Source organism: Leptonotus elevatus, chromosome 11 (genome assembly GCF_054856555.1).
Source record: "Leptonotus elevatus isolate MCC_2025b chromosome 11, RoL_Lele_1.0, whole genome shotgun sequence".
In the NCBI taxonomy this organism is placed as follows: Eukaryota; Metazoa; Chordata; class Actinopteri; order Syngnathiformes; family Syngnathidae; genus Leptonotus; species Leptonotus elevatus.
In genome coordinates, this window is record NC_141249.1 from 19828309 (window position 1) to 19851262 (window position 22954).

A 22954-nucleotide genomic window follows, 5' to 3' on the forward strand; every position below is an offset into this window, starting at 1 on the left:
CACTGCATGTTCTTCCACAGTCACACCATGCTCATCCTGCCTTACATTTCTTTAAGTAGCTTGCTTTGTGCACGATGAACAAACGGGAAAGTGTTATGTGAAAGTGGAAAATTCAGGCTGGCTGGTTACACCTATTTTGTCATGATGTCCGCCCTCAAGCGGACTGGAAGATATCTGTCTGTCTGTCCGCCTGTGTGTCCTTTCCAGGATGCCCCAGAGCATGCTGGGACTGGTGTGCTGTCACGGAGCATGCGTTGAGTCTCGTACGGTTTTCTTCGATTGAACGCCTCACCACAGTGCGCATTCTCCCAGATGTGGCATTCTAGCTAAAATAACCCCGCTCTAGAAGGAAGTTGGTCAATTTCAGAATAAAACTCCCCACTCATTTTTACACAGGATGTAATCATTAAAGAGCCATTATGAAGTACACAATGTTTCTTAACTATATCTTTGAGACGCGGAACCGCTATTGATTTAAACGAGATACGCACTTTCGGAAGCGTTGGGCCATTGTTTTCATGTGAAAGCCTTAACCGGATGTGCTCTTGGTGCTTACCGCTAATTTGACTTTCGTCTGGCCCGAGTTGGGGGACTGGTTGGACTGCGGCGGCTGCGTTTTCGGCCAACATGGAGCGAATCTCTGTGGAATTTACTCGCAAGGGATTTTAACAACCGCCGGGGAAAATGGCCGAGAGGTGAGTCTAACCGTCGCGTGTTTTCGTCGTTTTGTCGACGGGATGAAACGAGCGATATTGCCTGGCGAGGACGACCGGACGGTCGTCGCGTCCGGGCCACCATTTATCAACGTTCTCGCCAAAGAGACCGTGGCAGGTGCGCCTGGCTCGGTGTCAGGTTCTCGCCGACCCTCGCTGGACTCTGTCGGCGGGCAGCGTGGCCGCCAGTGCCCGGTAGGAGGCTGCTGGCGGGCGGCTGCCGGTTGCCTGCGTGCACCTGTCGGAGCGAATCGTCCTCACCTCAGCGGAATGCGGCTAATGCTAACGGAGGATGCTAACGGGGCATCAGTGCGGGATGATGAGGATGAGGAGTATTCAGCATCCTCGCCGAGGATGGACCGAGTCAATCTAATGTTGCCTTTTGTGTCAACAAATGTTGTGTATTTATAGAGAAATAATCTTTCCTCCATGTGTTATTTATGGGGTTGGGCAAAGTATGTCATTTTTATGGGGTTGGGCAAAGTCTTGTCATTTTCTGGCCAAATTCAACTTTTTCTAGTCAGCGACGTTGACTACGTTGTGTGCACAAATATAGCACCATAAATCGTCACATTTAGACGTTGAAAGCCAAATGTAAAGTTTTTATGGCCTCTCCCTCATCCGGATGATGGATGAAGGCAGACGGCAGGAAGTGCGGCGCCCTTCTGCTTCCATTGCGACGCCTTTCAGGCACACGTTGCCTTCTCCCATTCGGCGACTTCGTCAAAGAACGAGGAGGGATTTTCTTATGTGACGTCATAGAGCCGGCAGGCAGCATGGCCGCTATTGGCTCGTTTCGCCTGCTTCGCAGTATGGAGGTTGAGGGTTCAAATCCGGTCACTGGCATTCCTGTGAGTTTGTTACTTTATGTGTCGTGACTCAAGCGACTGCTTCCATGGGTTGTCTCTAAAAGTGCCCTAAAAAATTAGCTGGCGACCAGTATGTATGTTCCCTGTCCCTCGCCTAAAAATGCTTCCTCTCGCCAAGCACCAAATACAATTTGATGGCTAATATCATATGGCATATTTGTGTCAGCTGCCGGAGAACGTAAGCCAAACTAGTTTGGTCAAATCAGCTGCTTTTAACTTGAATTTCAGCCTTTGCCCTTTAACGTCTCTTTGGTGCAGGGAGGCCAAATTTGCAAATGCACGATAAACTCATCATTTCCCCATATGCCAAGCAGGAGAGCTCATGCTGGCCGTTGGGAAAAGTGCTCTGAGGTGTGTTCCTGACTCACTGCTCAGCTGCGGTCCGATGGAACATTTAAAACAAGCCGAATTTGAATGCGGTCTGGCCGCCGCGGGAAGGCGAGCGCACTCGACCTTTGTTCTGTGGACGTTTGGGAAGTTGGGGAGGAGGAGGAGGAGGCGAGGCGAGCTTGCATCTGGCACGCCATGCTACACAGCCATGCTAGCATGGTTAGCCTCACTTAATAATTGATGTCTGATACATTTGTGTGTCACACGGATCGTGTAACCTCATGCAAATCACGACAGGCACACAAACACACACACACATTTTGAGCCTGGTTGATTTGAGCCAAGGCTGGTTTATGCAAAATGCACATTTTGGTACGAATTCACGAGGATGTGTTTTAAATTGATTGGCATAATGATTCCGGGGCAAAAAAAGCTTTACACATGCTACCGATTGGAGATGATTTGGATGAATTCCCGAGATGGAGTTGGTCAAAGTCCTGGACTTGGCTCAAAATGGCGACTTGAAACCAAAATGGCCGACTACCTGTTCAATTTCAGGCATGGGTCCTTAAACTGATTGATTTCACGAGCTCATTTATCTAAAAAAAAAAAAAAATCGTTTGTGTTTCTAAATTTCTAAGTTCTTAAAGGATCCATCCAGGTGAGGGAGTGGCTGGTGGGTGATTGGTGGAGAACCAGGAAGTCATTGACTGTAGTGATGATTGATTGATTTTTTTTTATTTTTATTGACGACTGCAGTCATTGATAATAGTTATTAGTTGTTACTACACACAACTGAGTCTGTGAGGAAAAAAATGAATGGACGTCACATGAAAATAATTATTCATTCATTGGGACCCAAATTACAGTTTGAAGTTTCAAGTTAATGTTTCAAATGAATGCTTAAAACCTGGGTTAAGGTTTCAAAGTTGGCAGAAGGAGCGACGATGGTTCGTGGTCATTGTTGACTTGTTGGGGTGCTACGCGCTAATCTTTGCTAGTAGCTAGCAGCAGGTGTCTGTTGACTGGTGGCCCGTGTGTGTGTGTGTGTGTGTGTGGGGGGGGGGGGGGGTGTCAGCAAGCTGGGTGTGTTGGGGGCGGGGGCACTTTCCCACTCTAATAGGATTACGCTGTATTGTTGAAATGCTGCTTCCAACGTGTGTGTGTGTGTGTGTGTGTTAATGTGTGTGTTTGTATGACCCGTTTGTTAAAGCTTGTGTTTGTTGTTCATGTGTGTTGATTGTGTGTGCGTATGCATGTTGTGTTGATGTGTTGCTTGTGTGTGTTCATGTGTTTGTGTGTGTGTTGGTTCATACTTTGCTTTATTGTGTGTGTTGAGTGTGTGTTTGTGTTAATTGTGTGTGACGTGTGTGTTGATGTGACAAAATGCGGGAATGTTAACAAGGAGGAGACCATTTTAATTAACTGTGCGTGTTTGTGTGTGCTGGGGGGGCAATCGGTATTACACACACACACACACACACACACACACACATACACACACACACACACACACACACTGACAGGTTGTGAAAATGAACAAAATCCCGGCTGCCGTTGTTGTTGTTGTTTGAGTGGTGGCGGCAGTAGATCAACACAAGAAGCTGCAGTGGAACACTTTGATTTACGCACGCACACACACGCTTGCGCGGGCACACACAGACACACACTACTCAGTGGGGGAGGTGGCGCGCACTCCACCAAGCTGCCACCGTCACACCCAAAAGTGCTTTTTGGATGCTGAAATGTTAATTTGACACCTGAAGGAAAAGCTGGCAACCGTTGCTAATTGATGCTCTGTGTGGAAAAAAAATGAAATTTTAATCCACTTTTGTGGCAAACAACAACAACAACATCGCAAGTACGGGTAGCAGGATTTTGTTCTCATCTTTTATTTCACTTTTAGACTACAACCAAGTAATGAGAATGCATACTGTATAACACAACAGCTTAGTAGGCTGCAATAATAGTCCAGTAATAGTAATTTGTTGTTTTATGCAGAGGATAAAAAAATTACGAAGATAACGAATGATTAAGAACTGCCACAATGTCTATGCTACTTATCATCGTTTTACATTGTGTTTTAGCGTTAAGTTGTAAGTTAATGTGATTTTTTGCCACCATCTAACACCAGTAACTTTGATTTTTGCTTACAAAAAAGTTGGTAACACTAAAACTACAGAAAATAAAGACAGTTACAATTTATGTATTTAGAACAAGCATGAAACTAGCTTAATGCTAACACTTATTAGCGTTGATGTTGCGGTCCTTGTACAACAGCACTCAACCATCATATATTATTTATCCTCTGCATAGATCTGCACATATTACTGCCGCACTGATGAGTTCGGAGAGGAGTTGAGACATTGTTGTGAATCCCGCTTGGGTTGTACGTGCAACGTGTGTTTTGAGTTGGGAGCGCCGACATGGAATGAATTCATCTCATATCTCCATTAATGTTCATATGAGGCGGTTCCACCTTCAATATGAAGGAAGGGCGGCGCGTGCCCTTGCTGCGGCGTAATGCAGGCTATCGAAGCAGAGCTGCTCATTTTGCGCGCGTGCGTGCGTGCGTGCGCGTGCGCGCACGTGCTAATGGCTGTGATTGGTCCACAGGGTGTAGGCTGAGGGGTCAGAGTGGTCAAACAAGCCCACTCAAGTGTTCCACTTGCTATTCGAAGCCACTCAACCCCCACAATCTGTCTGTCTGTGTGTGTGTGTGCGTATGTGTGTGCATGCGCGCGCGCGCGTGTGCGTAATAGAGCTGTAAAAGACTGAGCACAATATGTCTCTTGATGCCCTTGATAGCCTGCTGGGCATATCGTGTGCTGCAGAAAGTGGAACGTTACAAAACAAAATTGCAGTCGGGTGAACTTTTGTTTGAATTATGGTTTCGAGCCAGGTAGAGGGTATCAAATCAGTGTTAGTTTCAAACAAGAGTTATGGTTGCAAGTCAGGGGTTTGGGTTTCAATTTGGGGTTTGTCAGCGTAAGGGTTTCGGACTCAGGTTAGAGTTTCAAATGAAGCTTTAAAAAAAACAGGGTTGGGGCTTCAAGCCTGGGTTTGGGTTTCAAGTTAGGGTTTGAAGACTGGGTTAGGGTTTCAACGTAACGTTTCAAACATTGGTTATGTTTTGAAGTTTGGGGTTGAAGGCAGGGTTACGTTTTCAAGTTAGAATTTGAAATTAAGGTTTCAAGTTTGAAACCCGTGGGTGGTATTGTGACCCGTTTTGGGCTTTATGATGGTTCTGACCAGGCTATTTCAAAATAAAATACCATTCACGGGTTATGGTTTCAAGTCAGGTTTGGAGTTTCAAGTTTGGGTTTTTAAATTAGTGTTTGTGTCAAGTCTGGGTTACGGGTTCAAACTTAAGTTAGGTTTTCAAATTAAGCTTTAAAATGGTTTCAAGTTAAGAGTTTCAGGTCAGGGTTAGGGTGGGTTAGGTTTTAAATGAGGGTTTCAGGCCAGTGTTAGGGTTCTGAACTCAGATTAGGTTTTCAAATTAAGATTTAAAAACCGGTTGAGGGTTTCAAGCCTGGGTTTGAAGTTTGGGTTGCCGTATAATGTTAAAGTTTCAATTTCAATTTCAAATGTCGATAAAGTTTCAATTCTGGGTTGGGGTTTCAAGTTGGGCTTTTAAGTTACGGTTTCAAGCTTGGGTTAGGCTCTATGTTAGGGTTCCAAGACAGGCTTTGAGGTTGAAATTTGGGTTTCAAGATAGATTGGTTGCAGTTTGAAGTCAGGGTCGGGGTTTCAAGTTAGCATTTCTAATTAAGGTTTCAAGTTTGAATTTGGGTTTAAGTCAGGGTTGGGGTTTCAAACTTAGTTTAAAGCTTCAAACTCAGATTAGGGGTTCAAGACAGCATTACGATTTCAAACCATGTTTCAGGTTTTAAATGATGGTTTATGAATTAGGGTTTCAAGCCTGGATTGAGTTGTCAACATTTCCTTCCAGGGACAACAAATTGTCCTTAGCCTACCATACTGTTATACTGTCCTATTCCATTCCTTACCACATGGTACTGTTTCGTACCGTACCCTCCATCGCATGTTGCAACATGATCGTGGCATTCAAATAGTCATTGGCATGAATCGATGAGTTGACGTTTGGTCACATTGACGTCCTACCAGCTGCCAGAACGTTCCGTCTGATGCGCCATCATGGGATTTAGGAGGCGGGGGCGTGGCGGGACGGTAGGATGAGGGAGATGGACCGGGTGGGGGGTTGGGGGGGGATGTCTGATGTCACGCTACCTTTGCAGATGTGGCACATGAGCAGCGGCGGAGGGTCACACCATCGCCAAGGCCCCGGTTGCTAGGAGACCGTCTCCCCCGCACTCCACTGAGACGAAGCATCCGCTGTAACACATACAATACACTTGTGTGTGTGTGTGTGTTTGTGTGTAGTATAATGTGGGAGAGAGCATCTCTACCGTTGAGTTTTCATGTTCCGTGACAAAGAAACAATCAGTTTTGATGAGGCGCAACATGCAAATTTTAAAATGCATGCTAAAAGCAAGGGGCTTAAGGTCGCATCTTGGGGAATCCCGTTTGATGCTTGCGGCTGCTATTTGCAGAGCTTTGAGTCACGGACAGAGATGCCAACACTCCTGTCAGGATTGGGTGGGGTGGGGGTTGTGTGTGTGTGTGTGGGGGGGGGGCTGATTGATAGTAAACAGAGGATGAGTGAGGGTGGGGGCTGGGGAGGCGGGGGCGTGTCACTCGCTGTATCTCTTGATTGGTATTGACCGTGGAATCTTCCGCTCTGTTAGTCATGCACTGATTGGACGCAGGCCGCTCACTGACACGGAAAGTCATTAGTGGATGTGGACCATCCTCGGCGTAAAATTGATGGGACGACATCCGGGAAAGGGTTCACACAATCTGATTATTTCACTCAGCAAAATTCTCAACGTCTCATAAAATGAAGTACTGTGAGTCCTTTTCAGATACACTTGACTTTTTCATCATTTGATTACATGTTCAAAATTACATCCAATCAATTGATTTTTTTTGTACTCATGTATTGGTATTGACAACCTTTTTAATATAATTGAGTAGTCTACTGATTATCCCATAGATAAATTGAGTAATGAAATAAAATTTATTTTGTTTATTAAACATAACTTTTATGTATGAGGTCCAGAAATCTACTGTAATATCGATGGCTTTGAGTGTGAATGGCTTTAAAAGTCAGTGCCTGGCCTCCGCGTCAGCAAATGATTAACAGTAAGTACATGCATCCTCTTGCTCCCACAAACAGTAGCACCTAAAACACTCTCTCTGAGAATTGAAACAAGCTGGCTGCACAGTAGTTGCTCCCAAAAAGTGTGCACTCCCACATTTTCTGCTCTGTTGCTAACCAAAACAGCAGCTCCTACCACAGCAAAAAAAACGTCTAAAATGAATTCAAGTGTGAAGTCTTGCCGTATGTCCACTATTAGTGTGTAAGCGGTTGTGATAACGGCCTGCCACAATCGCTGCTCATCATGGTGGCAGTTGGTAGAGTCGATAGCTGGCGAGCTAACAGACGAGCTAGCATGTGCTAACGGGCCGCACGCGCGCTAGCCGGCGGTGCGGAGGACATCTGTGCGGGCGCCCTCACTGTTGACGATGAGGGTGATGGTCATATGGCGCGAAATCAGCTGATGCTGACTCACTGGCAAGCGTAGCGTGACGGCGGCTAGCTAGCGCCGTGCGTGCGTCGGAAAAGAGCAGCTCATGCATTTCACATGAGCCGGCTCACAAATGGACACAGCAGCGATCAATGTTTAATTAGCCGCACATAGTTTATTAGTCACGCTGCGCGTGTGTCACATGATATTCACTTGACGAATAGAAACGTGTCACTTTGATTCATTTGGAAAAGGCTTTTTATCCGTCGGAAAATGAGAGAAGAAAAGTGCACTTTAAGGAAATCTGTTTTCGTGCCCAGCGCGAGTCGAGAACAAAGTGCAGTCTAACTGTGCGCGTGGGTGGAGTTTGATTTATTTTGCCAATTTTGTAGACCCTCATTTCTTTTCAATTCAACATAGAAAAAGATGGGCTGTCATGGCTACATGGCAAGTAAATGCAGAGCCTCGGTGCACTCAAAGTACAAAGTACATTGAGAAAAAGTAGTATTGTTTTGGCTTGTTGCTTTTAATGGCCTGGACAGTTGATGATGAGACAGGAAGTGGAAGCGAGAGGGAGTGACATGCAGGAAAGAGCCACTCGGCACGGGAAGTGAACCGATTAATAGGTCATGTACATCTGTTTGCTTTTGCCTGGATCAAGTCCACCAAAATCACATTTCACAAACTGCACCACAACTCGGCCCTGCTTTTACCTGCTCTAAAGTCTCGTCTACTTCCGGTCAACAAATTATTAGTCCACCATGAAAATGAAAACACGCCCATGCACTTGTCTACAAAAATGGTGCCCAAAAAGTGTACGGGCAACATTCATAAAACATTCTTTACGGTCACCATTTAAGCGTAATTAAAAACAAAACAAAAAACAAATCAGAACTCCAGGTTCCACTTGACTTTCTTTCTTTCAGTGACTCAGCAATAGGGCTGGAGATAAAAGTCGACCAAGTCAGATAAATCGACTAGATATAATGATGTATGTGTGATCTAAATGGTCATCGCTAGCATGCTAACGCTAATTGTGTTTGCTAACCGTTTAGCATAGGCTAATTGCGTTGGTGGTTAATAATGCTCATGCACAGAAGATAAATAATTCAATGGTAATCGCTAGCTAGCGTGCTAATGCTAATCGTGATTGCTAAGAATTTAGCATAGGCCAATTTTGTTGGTACATAATAATGCATTATATACAGAAGATAATACATATTGAGTGCTGTAGTTATATTCACTTCAACTCATGTTTAACTTAAGAGAAGAGTAGACCATGACAGCCCTATGCAGCGGGGTGCCCTCGCTTGTTATTTAGGCAGCTTAATGACCACTTAACCATGTGTTCGCCCCCTGGTGGTTGGCAGACTACTAGTTGAGAAAGTGCTTGATTAGATACGCCCACATTTGAAATGTAAAAATGGCCGACGAACAGTTCATTTCATGGTGGCAGCCAAAATCGTGATCACGAATTAAAATTTGATTTTTTCTGCAGCACATGCATATTTTGTATTGATATTGTTTAATAAATCAAAACCAATTTGTATGCAATTACTTGAATAATTCATGGGGTAATCACGAGAATAATCCGTTCCAAAAATAACCGATAGCTGCGGCCCTCGCGTTTTACACTCCCGGCCCCCGGCGTGTTTCCTAAAAAATCCAAGGAAAGAGTTGTTTCTAAAACATAATTATGACTCCAAGAGACTTTTAATGGCTTACATAAAATGAGTTTTTTTTTACAATTAGTCATTAAAAGCGGTGTCGTGTGTGGGAGGAAAAGCTGCTACGCTTGAGTTGCAATGACGAGGTGGCACAAAAAGCCTTTTTGCGGCCGTGTTGTGTGGAGCGGCAGGGGGGCCGACTGGCACCTCCAGTTTTTCCGGGGTGGCGTATATTGTTCTGGCGGCTTTCCTGGAGGCTCTTTTGTGTTGGGGAGGGTCCAGTGGACCTCAGGAAGCTCACCGGGAATCCACGGAGAGGAGATGCTGCGCTTGGATTTGAGCGACTGCGACAGAATGAGTGGAATGCCGCGACACGGCAGATGGCGGGGGAGGAGCCCGTCGCCTCTCCTCGGAATAACTCACAAAAACATTCTCCCTCTTCCTTCTCCTCTTTCCTGTCAACGCCGCTTCAGGACATACCGCGTCGGCCTACGACTAGCGATTATCTTTTTTTAGAATCGATTCATCTGCCGATATACTTTTCTTGATGACGTTCCTTTATTCAAAAGTGCAAAAAATGTGCAAACATGAATTGCTTATCATTCCGTCACTGGTTTGGTCTGTAACATCTGTCAGAAGATGGGCAGATGTTGGCAAATGTCTTCCTGAATGGAGGACAACAAAAATCTGAGATTCGGAGGACAATTGGGAGTTAAACAATGTCTGTAAAGAATAGATCGATGATCATAACATTGTGGATTAATTTGATAACCAGTCAGTTGTTGCACCTGACTACTGTACTAACAGTAATTATCAGGGCAGCAGCTATCAGATATTTTTTAGAAGCGAGTATTCTATCGATGTTCAAATCAGCATTATTAAACATGAAACAATAATACTGATACAAATTGAGGTGTAGGTATTGCTTTTGTCCACTGCGCCAAACTGTTGTTTTTACATGGAGTGATGCGTGCGTTTGCTGCAACATTAGTCCGTTAGTCCGGACTTTTTGGGGGGGGGAGTCTAATTATTAATCGTTTCAGTTGCTCCACTTTTAAAACTTTTAAATGGAATTTTGTCACTATTTTTTAAAAAAAATTGGGAAATTTCAATGTTGCAAGCTACCACAGTATTAAAAATATTTCCAGAAAATTTGTCACACATTAAACAAGGTAAATGTTGCAAGATATCATAGTATTTTTGGATTATTTGTTAAAAGTACGTAATTAAAATTTGTCATGATTTTTTTTGCCCATTTGAAATTATATCTAAATCTGAATGTTACAAAATATCATAAGGATGGGCGAGAACCGATATTTTGGGTATTTCTGACGGATGCAGATACCAGCCATCGATACTTTAAGCAAAATAATAATAATCTGTAAATAGGTCTTAAAAAAATGTAGGTTTGTTAAATTTTTGTATTTTTTTTGTGTGTGTGTAAAAAATAAAAATGTTTCACTTTTTTTAAATTTAGAATTAAGCGGATGTTAAATTTGTTACTAGAGTTGAAGGTTACAAGACACCATTTAATTGTTATAACAAACCACACTAATACATTTTACTTTGTCACCGAAAACACCGGATTAAGAATTTTTTTTTTTCTTCCTGTCTTGTGTTTGTGTGTTTTTTCTTTCAATACTCCGTCTTCCTCCAGAATTACATACGTTGTCAGTGTTGTATAGTAGATAAGACGGCAAATGTCAGCGTTGACCGTCGAAATTCCGGAAGCTTGTGATGTCCATTAAAAAATCTGTACAGAACAGAGTGTTCAGTCTAATTCGAAACGTTTTCTGTGTTTAATCTGGATTACAATCTGGCGGATTTGCTGAGCCGAGCAGAAGAAGGCAAGCGGCGAGCACTTGAAAGCCAGGAAAGACAAAAAGAAAGACATGCACAGGAATGCAAAATAAGCAAGACAAACGTAGCATTCAGAGACATGAAGCGCCGAGGACACTTTGAGAGAAGCTGGCCAGCGGACGTGAGAAGATGTCGGCTCTCGTGGTAAACGCACTTCGAGCCTCTTTGGATGCGCTTGGAAAGTTTGCTTCACGAGATGACACGGAGAAAAAAAGCTCATTTTGGGGAAAAGGTCCAGCGGAACGCTGACTTTGACGCTAATATTTTTTGATTATGCAACACCTCAAATTGTAAAGCAACAAAAACAAGAATGAGAAAGAGCTTTTGTTGACAATTTATTTACACATATACAACTTTTAATCCACTCAAATCATTAGCTTCTGACATTCAGAAACGTGCCTGCAATCTTCAGCTTTTAATTATTTTGCTGACACGAACATGAGCTACTCAAGTGTGTGGAATGATGTCAATAGCGTGCGTGCGGCAGCAAGATGGCCGACGCCCCACGGGCATCAGCTGAGCGTGTGGCAAAAAACGTGCGGCGACCTTTTAGCCGCTCTGATTGTCCTTGTCTACTTGCGTTAGCGTAACCGACGCTAGCTCACACTTTACAACCCCGTCCTGCCATTCCTGCATTTGCCTTTGACACAGACGACGTCGTCGTCCTGCCTGTGTGCTTTCCGATAGCGCCTCAAAAGTTGCCATGTGCGTATTTCACGCAGAATGGGAAAAATTGACACTGGGTCGAATAAAAAAATAGAAAAATGTCAGCTTTAGCAATCTGTGTGAAAGGGGTTACTGTGTCAATCATCAGTTTGTCGCTCGTGAATATTTCATCCCGCGTCGTCGGCTTAAAAGTGGGTCATTTGGAACGCAAACGCGTGAAGCAATTACGGCCAATTAATCCTCCCGTCGTCCCTGCGGATTTCTAGTTAACGGCCCCTTCTGCACCATTTGACACAGAGGCACTGTGACAGCGTCCATGCACGAACATGTGCTAAATGTGTTTTTTTTGGGGAGGCATTTAAGGAAATTATTCATCAATTTCATTCCTGTTATGAAACATGCCAGTCAAAATATTATAGTTTGCAAGCGTTGCCATTTTCACACAGAGAGCTTGCAAAATTGTCCCCCATTCCAAATGGGGAGCTGAAGTCCCGCCAGTAATTTCCCCATCTGACAACGTATCAGAAGTGCAACAGAAACTTGTGTGCAAGGGGATAGTGTGGCGTTTTAACACCCAACACTGACTGCTCCGTTGCGGTGATGTCATCTAATTATCTAAATGCGTGAAGTCACAACAGTTGTGACTGAATCATTTTGGATCTCCTGATGCAGCGTAAACAAAAAGGGGGAAAATACAGTAATGTGTTACAGTTGTACACAGCAAAAATAAATATCTTGTAACAAAGAGAAGTTATACACAGCAAAAATAAATATCTTGTAACAAAGAGAAGCTTTAGAGAAACACATATTTGCCTTTTTCACAGAATCGCAGGGTTGAAGACGATTTGACATTCATAATCTTCAGCAAAAACTAGGCTCTGCTTTAAATACTTCCTGTTTTCACTCTTTCGAATTTAGTGTCAAACATTCTATTGTGCCACCATCTAGTGGCCAACAGTGGAATTACACCCAAAATAAGCAGCAGACAGAACAAAGTAGTCAAAAGCTGTTAAAAAATAAATAAATAAACGTAAAAAATACTACAAAGATTTCAGTCCTTGCACCATTTTCAATTTCCACTGTATTCACTTGGGTGTCGTTAGCATAGCCACATGCTAACCAATCTTAGCTGACCGAGGCTCGCCGTTTGTGTGCCGTCAGGTTGGAGTGGGTGGAGATCATCGAGCCGCGCACGCGCGAGCGCATGTACGCCAACCTGCTGACGGGCGAGTGCGTGTGGGACCCGCCGCCGGGCGTATGCATCAAGCGCACCGGCGACAACCAGTGGTGGGAGTTGTTCGACCCCAACACCTCGCGCTTCTACTACTACAACGCCTCCACGCAGCGAACCGTCTGGCACCGCCCGCAAGGCTGCGACATCATCCCGCTGGCCAAGCTGCAGACACTCAAGCAGCACACCGACGCCGCCAGCCCACGCCACGCCGCCGCCACCACCGGGGGCAGCGGAGGGGGAGGAGCGTCGGCCGACAACAGCCCGGGACGCAACAGCGGGGTCAGCCGGGAGGGGAGCACCTCGTCCTCCCTGGACCAGGAAGGGACGGACAAACAGGCCGGGAAAGACGAAGCCGAGCGGTGAGTGAGGGGACCAGCGGGGTAAGCTAGCTTAATAGTCAACATTTTCACTTCAAGGTTAAGTAAAACTGCGAAAAAAAAACTACAATTGGGGGGAAACATTTTTAAGGAAATAAAATAAACATGGAAATGCTTTTTAAAAAACTTAATGAAATTACATTTTACATTTATAAAATTAACTAAAACAATTTGTCCTTTGTTTTCATTTTTCTCTATTAATATCATACATGAGCTCTGGTGGTTCATTTAAAAAAAAATAAAAAATTCCGGTATCGCTGTACATCCGTAGATACAGAACAACCAAGGTCAGTTGTGTGACAAATGTAACTTTGTTAAACAATACTTAGTTTATCTTGCTATTGACATAAAAATAACTCCATACATTTAAAAAGCTAAAACTAATACTAAAGCTAATGAAAAACAACATCGCAACCGGATAGACTTCATTCATAAAAAATAGGGCCTGACGCGAGTCAGCCAATGTTAACTCTTTGTTAGCTTTTTTAGCATTGGCAAAAATCAGCTGTTTTTAAATATATATATATATATATATATATATATATATATATATATATATATATATATATATATATATATATATATATATATATATATATATATATATATATATATAAATCAAAATTAATTGCTGTAAGTGTTAAGAGACCAAAAAAGAAGATATTTTCCAAATTAATTGGCTGATCAATTTATCAATAGAATTTATTCAACCAAATATCAGAATCGGCCCGAATTCTTTTTTTGTTTTTTTGTATCGATCCTGCCCGAGTTTGAACTCAAATGCGTTTGTGGAATAAGAATTCAACAAACAAAAAAATTGCCCATTTTAATCCATCGCCCTCTGCTGTCAACTAAAATTACCATCACAACTGCTCTCTCACGAAGGTCAAATGACCAAACTTGCAAAACGGACTCCCCATGTATGCTGCAACAAAGCTTATTCACAATTTTTTTTTGTGTGTCTTTTTTCGGGAATTTCAAAAATAAATCATAGCAATTATAATGGACATCAATTAATTGCAGATTTTTGCTATTCGTTGATGTTTTTATTCAACTTTGAGCGCTGAGTAAAGAGCAGCTGATTAAGATCTGCGTATTGAAAATAAAACAAAGTTTTGACATCTTGCATTTATATTGTCTACTTCTCCCGTGTACATGAAGTTGTTGTTTTTTTAAAGCACAATGTTTGTTTCGAAAAAGGCCTGCGAAGGCTCTGAAAATGTTGCGTCCGTGTTTGGCCTTCAAAAGACTGGAAAACGTCTTTGAAGGCTTCTCTTCTTTGTTGTCACATTCTCACGCTTGCGCCATTCAGCGACCATTTAGCACCCGCTCGCTTCCGGGGTGCGAAAGCGCCAGGTGACCAATCAATTTCACACTCGGGTCCTCTCCTGGTTGTCGGCGGATGAGACGAATGCCAAGTGAGGAGCTCGCTCGCTCTTTCGGTGCCAGATGAAATTCTGGCCTGATTAAAGCTCCAACGTGAACTCAATGAACTTCATTTAATTAAACACTCGCAACCTTTCATCCTTTAATTATTGACTTGAATTTGCTTTAATCTCCTGCTCTCCCCTTTTCACCTCATTGTGTCTCTTCACTTTGCATTTTCTCTTTTGCTCATCACCTCGTCTTTTTCCATCTCCTTCCTGCTCTTTGTTTCTTCTTTGTCTCCTCTCCTGTGTCCTCGTGTCCTTTTCTCCTCTTACCCCCGCGTCCCTTCTCCACGTCAGGACTTCCCCGTTCAGGTGGAACACGGGTACGAAGGAGCGCATGCTGATCAAGGTGACGGACCGCGAGCCCAGCTTCCTGTCCCACCAGGGTAACGGTTACTCCCCGTGCGACCCGCCCACGCCAGGGGCTCTGTCGGGCGGGGGCACGGTCACACGCAGCCGCCGTTCCTCCGGGGGCGGCAACGCGGCGCCCTCGGAACCCGACGCCTCCCCGGCCCCGTATCCGGAGCGCCGGCATTCTCCCTTCCTGAAGCGCGCCGAGCTGGGCGGCTCCCAGCGGCGCTCCTCGGCCGACTCGCAACCGTCGTCGCCGCGCTACGCCTACGAGCCGCCGCTCTACGAGGAGCCGCCCTCCGAGTACCAGCCGCCGCCCATCTACGAGGAGCCGCCCTCGGACATCCACCTGTCGGACTCCTCCTTCTACGGCACCGGGAAGTCGCCCGCCCGCAAGACCTCGGTGCCCCTCTACCACTCGCCCAAGCAGTCCCCTTACGGCCAGCTGGTTCTGACCCGGCAAAAGTGTCCAGAGAAGGCGCAGAGTCTGGAGTACAGTCCTGTGGGGAAGGAATATGTCAAGCAGCTGGTGTACGTGGAGCAGTCGTCCTCAAGCCCTCGCTTCAAGACGGCCGACCGCCTGCTGCGCTACGGCACCACTGCCGGCTACGGCGGCTCCTACGGGGGCTCCTACACCCTACAACACAGCCAGTCTCTGATCAGGGACCCCCGCCTGCTGCTGGACTACAGCGGCGAGGGTGGCGAGGGGGGCCAGAGGTTGCTTTACGAGGACTCCATATCCTGGTCGTCCAGCCAGACTCACTCTCTGTCCTCGTCCTCCGCCGGGCCCTTCTCCCCCGGCGGCAACCGCAAGCGCAAAAGCCGCAAGCCGTCACTCCCCCAGGAGCTGGCCCGCTGCGGCGCCCCCGACGGCGACTTTGGGGGCACGGCGTCGGAGGCCATGCTGGCGCAGGCCCGGCTGGCGTGGGAGGCGCAGCAGGTGATGAAGCAGCGCAGCAGCTGGGACTCGGGCCAGGGCGGCGGCGCGCAGAGCTCCAAAGACGGCTACGAGAGCGACGGCGCCATGCCGCCCCCGCTGCCGGGCCCGGTGGTGAGGGCCTTCAGCGAGGACGAGGCCCTGGCGCAGAGTGACGGACATCTCTGGAAGAGAAGCACCTTCGAGCGCCTGGGATTCCCTCAAGCCCTGCTGGAGAAGAGTCTGTCCATGCAGACCAGCCTGGCCTCGCCCGAGACGTATCTTCACCCCTCACAGGTACCACCAGATGGCAAAAGTTCCCACAAATCATGGCTGTAAAAGTGGTAGAAAATTTTTCAGAGCAGTTCTATGAGAGGTTAAGCTAGTGAATTTGGAAAATTGGACGGGAATTTATGGGAGTTAGCAGTTAACAGAGTCCATGGTCATTCAGATCTCACAAACACGTGTACATATATATGTAAGTTAGGCACACACAAAAATTGCCAATTAAGCTTGAAAATCATAAAAATGCTTGTTTGAGCTGGGAAAATATTACCTATCTATTCTTGTAGCTAGAATCCTGACCGAGTACTTAGTTTACTTGATTAGCAGCCGCCGGGACCGGACGGTTACCCGCCTGAAGATTTCCACCAATCACGTTACTTGCCTTTTCACTTCCTCCCGCCTCAGTCGGAGGATCTGGGAGCCTGCGCCCAGTTTGAGGCCAGTCGCAACGCCAGGAACATGATGCCGAGCGCCAGCTGCGGCGTTTTCCCCGAGTTCACCCTGAGGAAGCCGTCCTCCGAGACCGACATCGAGAACTGGGCGTCCAAGCACTTCAACAAACACACGCAGGTGCTCAGGCGCTACCTTAAATGCTCACTTAACTCTTAACATAATACAGTCAAGCAGGTGAGCTCTTTTTTTTCTTCTTTTTTTTTATAGTTGCATATGTTAATAGTTTGAACTGAAGAAATACCACAAATTAGGCTCTGCAGACACTTTAAATTCCTCAATTTATCTTTCAATTTCATAACTTCTACCTCATAACTTCTTCTCAGATTTGAAGATCTCAGTATATTTGACATTCATTATTTCAACACACGTCATTGAGAACAATTACTACTTTCCTATTAACCCAATAGCTATCAAATGTGTGACTAGCGAATACGCAAATTACTGTATGTCAATTTGTGAGCGGCTATTAGCTGGATATTGGCTGTAATAATCACAGTAATAATAATAACGATGATGATGATGTGAGTGTGCGCGTGGGCAGGGTCTGTTCAGGAGGAAGGTGTCCATCGCCAACATGCTGGCGTGGAGCAGCGAGCCCATCAAGAAGCCCATGATCGTCACGTCGGACCGCGGCGTCAAGAAGGAGGCGGTGGACATCTTCAAGCTCATCCAGACCTACATGGGCGACCGGCGCAGCAAAACCGACCCACTCTGCGTCGCCCTTGAGGTGCGGCCGCCAAAAAAAAAAGCAGCCGGTGCCTCGAGTGATGAGTTTTCCCAGCTGTCGTTTAGCTGATTTCTCTGCTTTGACTCGCGCTGTCGGGTGGCATGGATCTCAAGTCACATCACATGACAACAAACACGCAGCTTTGCCCGAGGAAAGTCCATTTAGCTTAATGCTAATAAGCAACGCAAAGTGTCATAGGCAGCAATGGTGACAAAAGTCATTGGTGTCCTGCTGTTGTAGCGCTTTAAGCAATGGATATTTCAACATAAATGGTGGACCAAAAAAACAAAAGGCATTCAGTATTACAGTTTTACAGATTCGATTCATTATTTATCATTTCCATTACGTTGATGCTAATTACCATTAGCCTGTCAATGGTGTTTTACATTTAATGTTGGCATTAAGCTAAAGGAGTTAAATTGTATTTTTATAAGTGATTATTTGGATCGTTTTTTCACTTTGAAATGTTCATTTTGATGCCCCAAAAAAGATTTTAAGGGGCTTTTAAAGGGGAGTTTTAGGACGTAATGATAGGCAGCAGCGCCCTCTGCAGGCGTGGTTTGAAAGTCCAAAAAGAAAATAGCGTAGTTTTTCAACTTTATTTTTTTTTTTTAAACCAAGCTATTTTTTTTTAAATCACTTTTTAAGCAAAGGCAATTACATTTCTGAACAAAACTAAGAACAGTTGTTTTTAAATAAAGCCTTTTTTTTATATTATTATTAAAGAAAAGTTTTCTTAGCCATTAAGTTGATACCATTTTTATTTGTTTAATTTTCGACCTCTCATGTATTTGACATGAGCAAATAATCATTAATGTGAAGTGAAGCAAAGAAGCCCACGCTGGTTTTATGACTTCTAAATATTTGCAACTTCATAACTTTCCGGTTAAAAGTTGCGCGTCTGCCCCCCCCCCCCCCCCCCCCCCCCCACACCCGCAGGTGGTGGTACGCGGGTGGAGCAGCCAGGGCCTGCGTGACGAGCTGTACATCCAGCTGTGCCGGCAGACCACGGAGAACTTCCGCTACGACAGCCTGGAGCGCGGCTGGGAGCTGATGGCCATCTGCCTGGCCTTCTTCCCGCCCACGCCGCGCTTCCACAACTACCTGGAGGGCTACATCTGCAGACACATGGACCCGCTCAACGACACCAAGGGTACGCACGCCCCATCACAAGTTAGCAAAAAAACGCTAGCCAAGATGTCGTCTCTTGATCGCTTTATTTTTCTACCAATGAGGTTGAAACATTAGGAACAGCTGTCAGTATGAATCGGAATGATTTTTTTTTAAGTTATTCAAATCAAGATGGGTTTTTTTTTTATTTGTGTGTGATTTTGTTCAGGAGTGGCGATAAGCAGCTACGCTAAACATTGCTACAGGAAGCTAACCAAGGCGGCACTCACCGGAGCCAAGAAGGTACCGCCTGTTGCCATCTGATCCCATCTCGTCCAATCCAGTCACGCGTATCCACGTGGCGTCCCTCAGGGTCTTCAGAAGCCGTGCCTGGAGGAGATCCAGCACGCCCGCAACGCCGTCTTCAGCCCGTCCATGTTCGGCTCTTCCCTGGAGGAGGTCATGGCCCTGCAGAGGGAGCGCTACCCGGACCACCAGCTGCCCTGGGTCCAGACACGCCTGTCCGAGGAGGTCCTGGGCCTCAACGGGGACCAGACGGAGGGCATCTTCAGGTCGGGGACGCACTTTCGGTTGTCGATAAATTTGAAAGTGAAGCGACATGTCAACGTCATTCAGAGGGTTTGTCGCATTCCTGGAAAAAAAATCAGCCCCCGACAACCGATTTATAGGAAATTAAGTGTGCACGAAAAAAGTATCAATGGCACAAATTGAAAAGGAAGTTGGACATTTTGCGTCAAAGCATCCATTTTGAACCAATTCCAGAGCTTGAATTCGTCCAATCCAAGACAGACGGGCTAAGCTTTCGTGCCAGAAAAAACTAAATTGTGTTTGTATGTCCAGGGTTCCGGGAGACATCGACGAGGTGAACGCCCTCAAGCTTCAGGTGGACCAGTGGAAGATCCCCACGGGACTGGAAGACCCTCACATTCCAGGTCAGCCGCTCGCGTGCGACACCGCCCGCAAAAAGTCCATCCATTTCGTTTTTTATTCAATTTGGTTTCCAAATGCAGTTATTTTTTTACTATATTTCGTTTTCAGGCTTGCTAACCCTTTTTTAATGTTTTTTTTTTTTTTTTTTTAATACTCGACAAAGTCAAACATGAAGGACATTGCTGCTCTAATTTTGCTTGTGTTGTTAGTGCTCCCATTTATAGTTCCTTTGATGAACATTTTTCTTTCCTGATGTAAGTTTGCATGATTTGTTATTTTTGACTTAACGTGTTTGATGCGCAAAAACAACCGCGCGCAGCATCGCTGCTGAAGTTCTGGTACCGCGAGCTGGAGGAGCCGCTCATCCCGCACGAGTTCTACGACGAGTGCGTCAAGAACTACGACAACGCCGAGGCCGCCGTCCAAGTGGTGCTGGGACTGCCGCACATCAACAAACTGGTGCTATGCTACCTCATACGCTTCCTGCAGGTACGAAACGTGCAAAATTCGGGCCAATGGGGGGAGGGAAAAAAAAAGAACTCATTGTTTCATGGAATTAAAGTCGTTGAATGTACATTTCACTTGATTAGAATTTTGAAAAATCATGCAAAATTTTCGGTGTTATTTATAATTAATTTCATTATAATCAAGTGTTTTGTTTTGTTTTGTTTTGACTAAAATTCATGTTCCTTATAAAAATAAAAAAAATCTAAATGCAATAAGCTTGTAACAAAGGGAAAAAATAAGCATTAATTTTCATTTGTGAGCCAAAATTTGAACAAAGCTTTTTTCACAATAATTTTGAGGGGAAAAAAATACTTTAAGCCAAAGCGCAAAAAATGAGAAAACATCAAATATAAAAAAATAAATAAAATAAAAAATGATGAAATGTTTTAGAATTGACTGACGGTCTCATGTTGCCGCGGCGACGCGCAGGTGTTCGCGCAGCCGTCCAACGTGTCGGTGACCAAGATGGACGTGAACAACCTGGCCATGGTGATGGCGCCCAACTGCCTGCGCTGCCAGTCGGACGACCCGCGCGTCATCTTCGAGAACACGCGCAAGGAGATGTCCTTCATCAGGCTCCTCATACACACGCTGGACACCGGCTTTATGGACGCCATCCTATAACCCCGCCCCCAAAAAACAAACAACAAACGAACACACAAACAAAGAAGGCGGCATGACCCACACCCCTGCGGTACTCCGCGTGCCTTTATGGAAAGCCCCTCCTCCATTTTTTCCACGGCCTTTATGTCCATGCGCTAGTACACAATTTGTCCTCACTCGGCAGATAATTCAGCGCACTAGTAGCAACTGGGGCACGCATTTAGACGACTGTCTCACGTTTTTTTTCCCTTCTGTGTGATTTCTGCATTACAGCAACTTTGATGTACTAGTACGACATTTACATATCACCAGTGAGGCATGCTTAATTTTCAAGCCATTGCACTAGTAGAACTACTCGGGAGCATTAGTACAACAAGGACAGTACCTTACTACTAGTGACATTTTCACAACTGCCTTCCACTCCTTTGACAGTTCTGCACACTAGTACGACTAGGGTGCACTAGTAGAACTAAATATTACTAGTGAGGCAAAAATGCACTAGTTGACATCTGCATGTTACTAGTACTACTTGTGAAGTGCTAAATGTTAAACTAGTATAATTTATAGTAGTCACACATGGTTGTCAACTAGTGCATCATTCCGCTCACTTGTAACATGTAGTTACTAGTATGCAGAAATCTCATACAGTAGCCTCAGATGTTCTACTAGTGCTCCAAATGGTTTTATATGGGAGGACCCAGATTTTAACGAGTTATCAAGGGTGGATCCACCTTAGGGTTGTACTAGTATGCCAAATGTGGCACTACTAGTGAAGAAAATGTTACTAGTGCGCCAAATTAATTACTATTGAGAAGAAAGCTAGAACTAGTACATGGGTTGTAAACTGGGTATGAAAGCTGTGGAGGAAATGCTGCAAGGTCTTTCCATATGCCTTCACAGTGCCGGACCAGGACGTCCCGCCCCCTTTGACGCTGTCAGGTTCATGTGACTTCCTACCGCGACTGGCCACTGATTTGTGAATGTGTCTTTTGGTTTACTCGTTTCACGACGTTGAACACAAACGTGCTTCTCAAAAAGAAAAAAGAAATAGAAAAAAGCCCCTTTCACGCAGCACCGCAAGTGCCGACACTTTCACACATGAAGACGAGCCGGAACTTTCTTCCATCTGTGTGAAAGGGTACGAGAGTGGTGTGAACACCCGACGTTCGAGGCGGGATCAATTCCAGGAAGTAAGGTTGGAAAAAGTGGACTGGCGCCTTGAGATACAAGTGACGCAACTTATTAGTTGGCGCCTTGAGATACAAGTGTTCAAACAAAACCTAAATCATTTAAAATGTCTTCATGAGAATTTTAAAGGTTAGAGAAGTTGACTGACAACATGTTTTTTTAACCTGCTCTTATTTTTTAACTTGTAATTTATTTATTTATTTGATGCCTTCTTGACGTGTGTACGCGTGTCAGGCGAATGTGTGTGTGTGTGTGTGTATGTTGATGTACATTAAGCGTGTACAGACTGTAAAAAAAATTAAAATAAAACAAGGTGGAAACGACGTATAGAGAAAGTGCTGTGAACGTAAACGTGAGACAAACAAGCTTTTAAAGACTTTTGGTAAATTTCCTCACGTTGATCGAAGTTTCCGAGTCTATTTAAACGCTTCCTTGTGGGCGTGGCTAAGCCCTGCGAGCGGCCAATCAGCATGCACATATAGTGACATCGAAGCCGATTGTTTCAATTTCAACGTGAAAAAGAAAAATGGTTCTTTTTATATCAGGACGTTTTTTTGTTTTTTTACTCAACGAGAGAAGGAGGAAGATCCGTGTTGTATGTGTCACTGTCACTTCCTGTCCAGACTGAACGTGTACCAGACATTTTTGCTTTAATAAAAGACTCAAAGTGACTTTTTGCCGTGTCAAATGTTTTTAATTGCCTCTCCGGGTAGAAGTTTACTGTCATAATAAACAATATTCAAAAGAACAACCATATAAGTGCCTCACAAGAGTCAATTTAGCCCGATGCTAACACGTGATGGAAAACACCATAGACATGCTAATTATTAGCATTCACTGGGGCCATTAGAACCGTTTTGGATATTTGAACACAAACAGTGGTCCAACGCATGTAGACAATAGACAATTTATTCAATTTTATAGAGCACTTTAACTAATATTCCTGCGGTTTACACGAACATTTTTCCATGTACTTCGTTATACTGCCCTCAGGTGGCCGAGGTGGGCACAGCAGAAGGGAGAGTATTTAAGTGATGCACTGTTGTTAATTGTAGTTAGCACAATTTCAGTTAAACTTAAGCAAAAACTATTACATTTCCTT

The 22954-nt window shown here is 44.8% G+C and overlaps 1 protein-coding gene across 1 annotated transcript; it reads left to right on the top strand.

The window, feature by feature from the left end:
• The first annotated feature begins 533 nt into the window (after positions 1-533).
• On the top strand, positions 534-22523 carry arhgap39 (Rho GTPase activating protein 39). The gene is made up of 11 exons (XM_086089821.1): positions 534-695; positions 12882-13313; positions 15059-16325; positions 16719-16883; positions 17308-17493; positions 18433-18646; positions 18833-18906; positions 18976-19175; positions 19465-19556; positions 19874-20043; positions 20491-22523. The coding sequence occupies exons 1-11, from the start codon at positions 685-687 to the stop codon at positions 20683-20685; spliced, it is 3006 nt and encodes a 1001-aa protein (XP_085945947.1). The 5' UTR covers positions 534-684; the 3' UTR covers positions 20686-22523.
• Positions 22524-22954: the final 431 nt, after the last annotated feature.

Excerpts from the sequence above, each read along its gene's own strand:
- arhgap39 (XM_086089821.1), top strand. Across the intron at positions 16,884-17,307 it reads ACTTCAACAAACACACGCAG|GGTCTGTTCAGGAGGAAGGT; the intron begins GTGCTCAGGCGC and ends GCGCGTGGGCAG. Across the intron at positions 18,647-18,832 it reads CCCGCTCAACGACACCAAGG|GAGTGGCGATAAGCAGCTAC; the intron begins GTACGCACGCCC and ends GATTTTGTTCAG.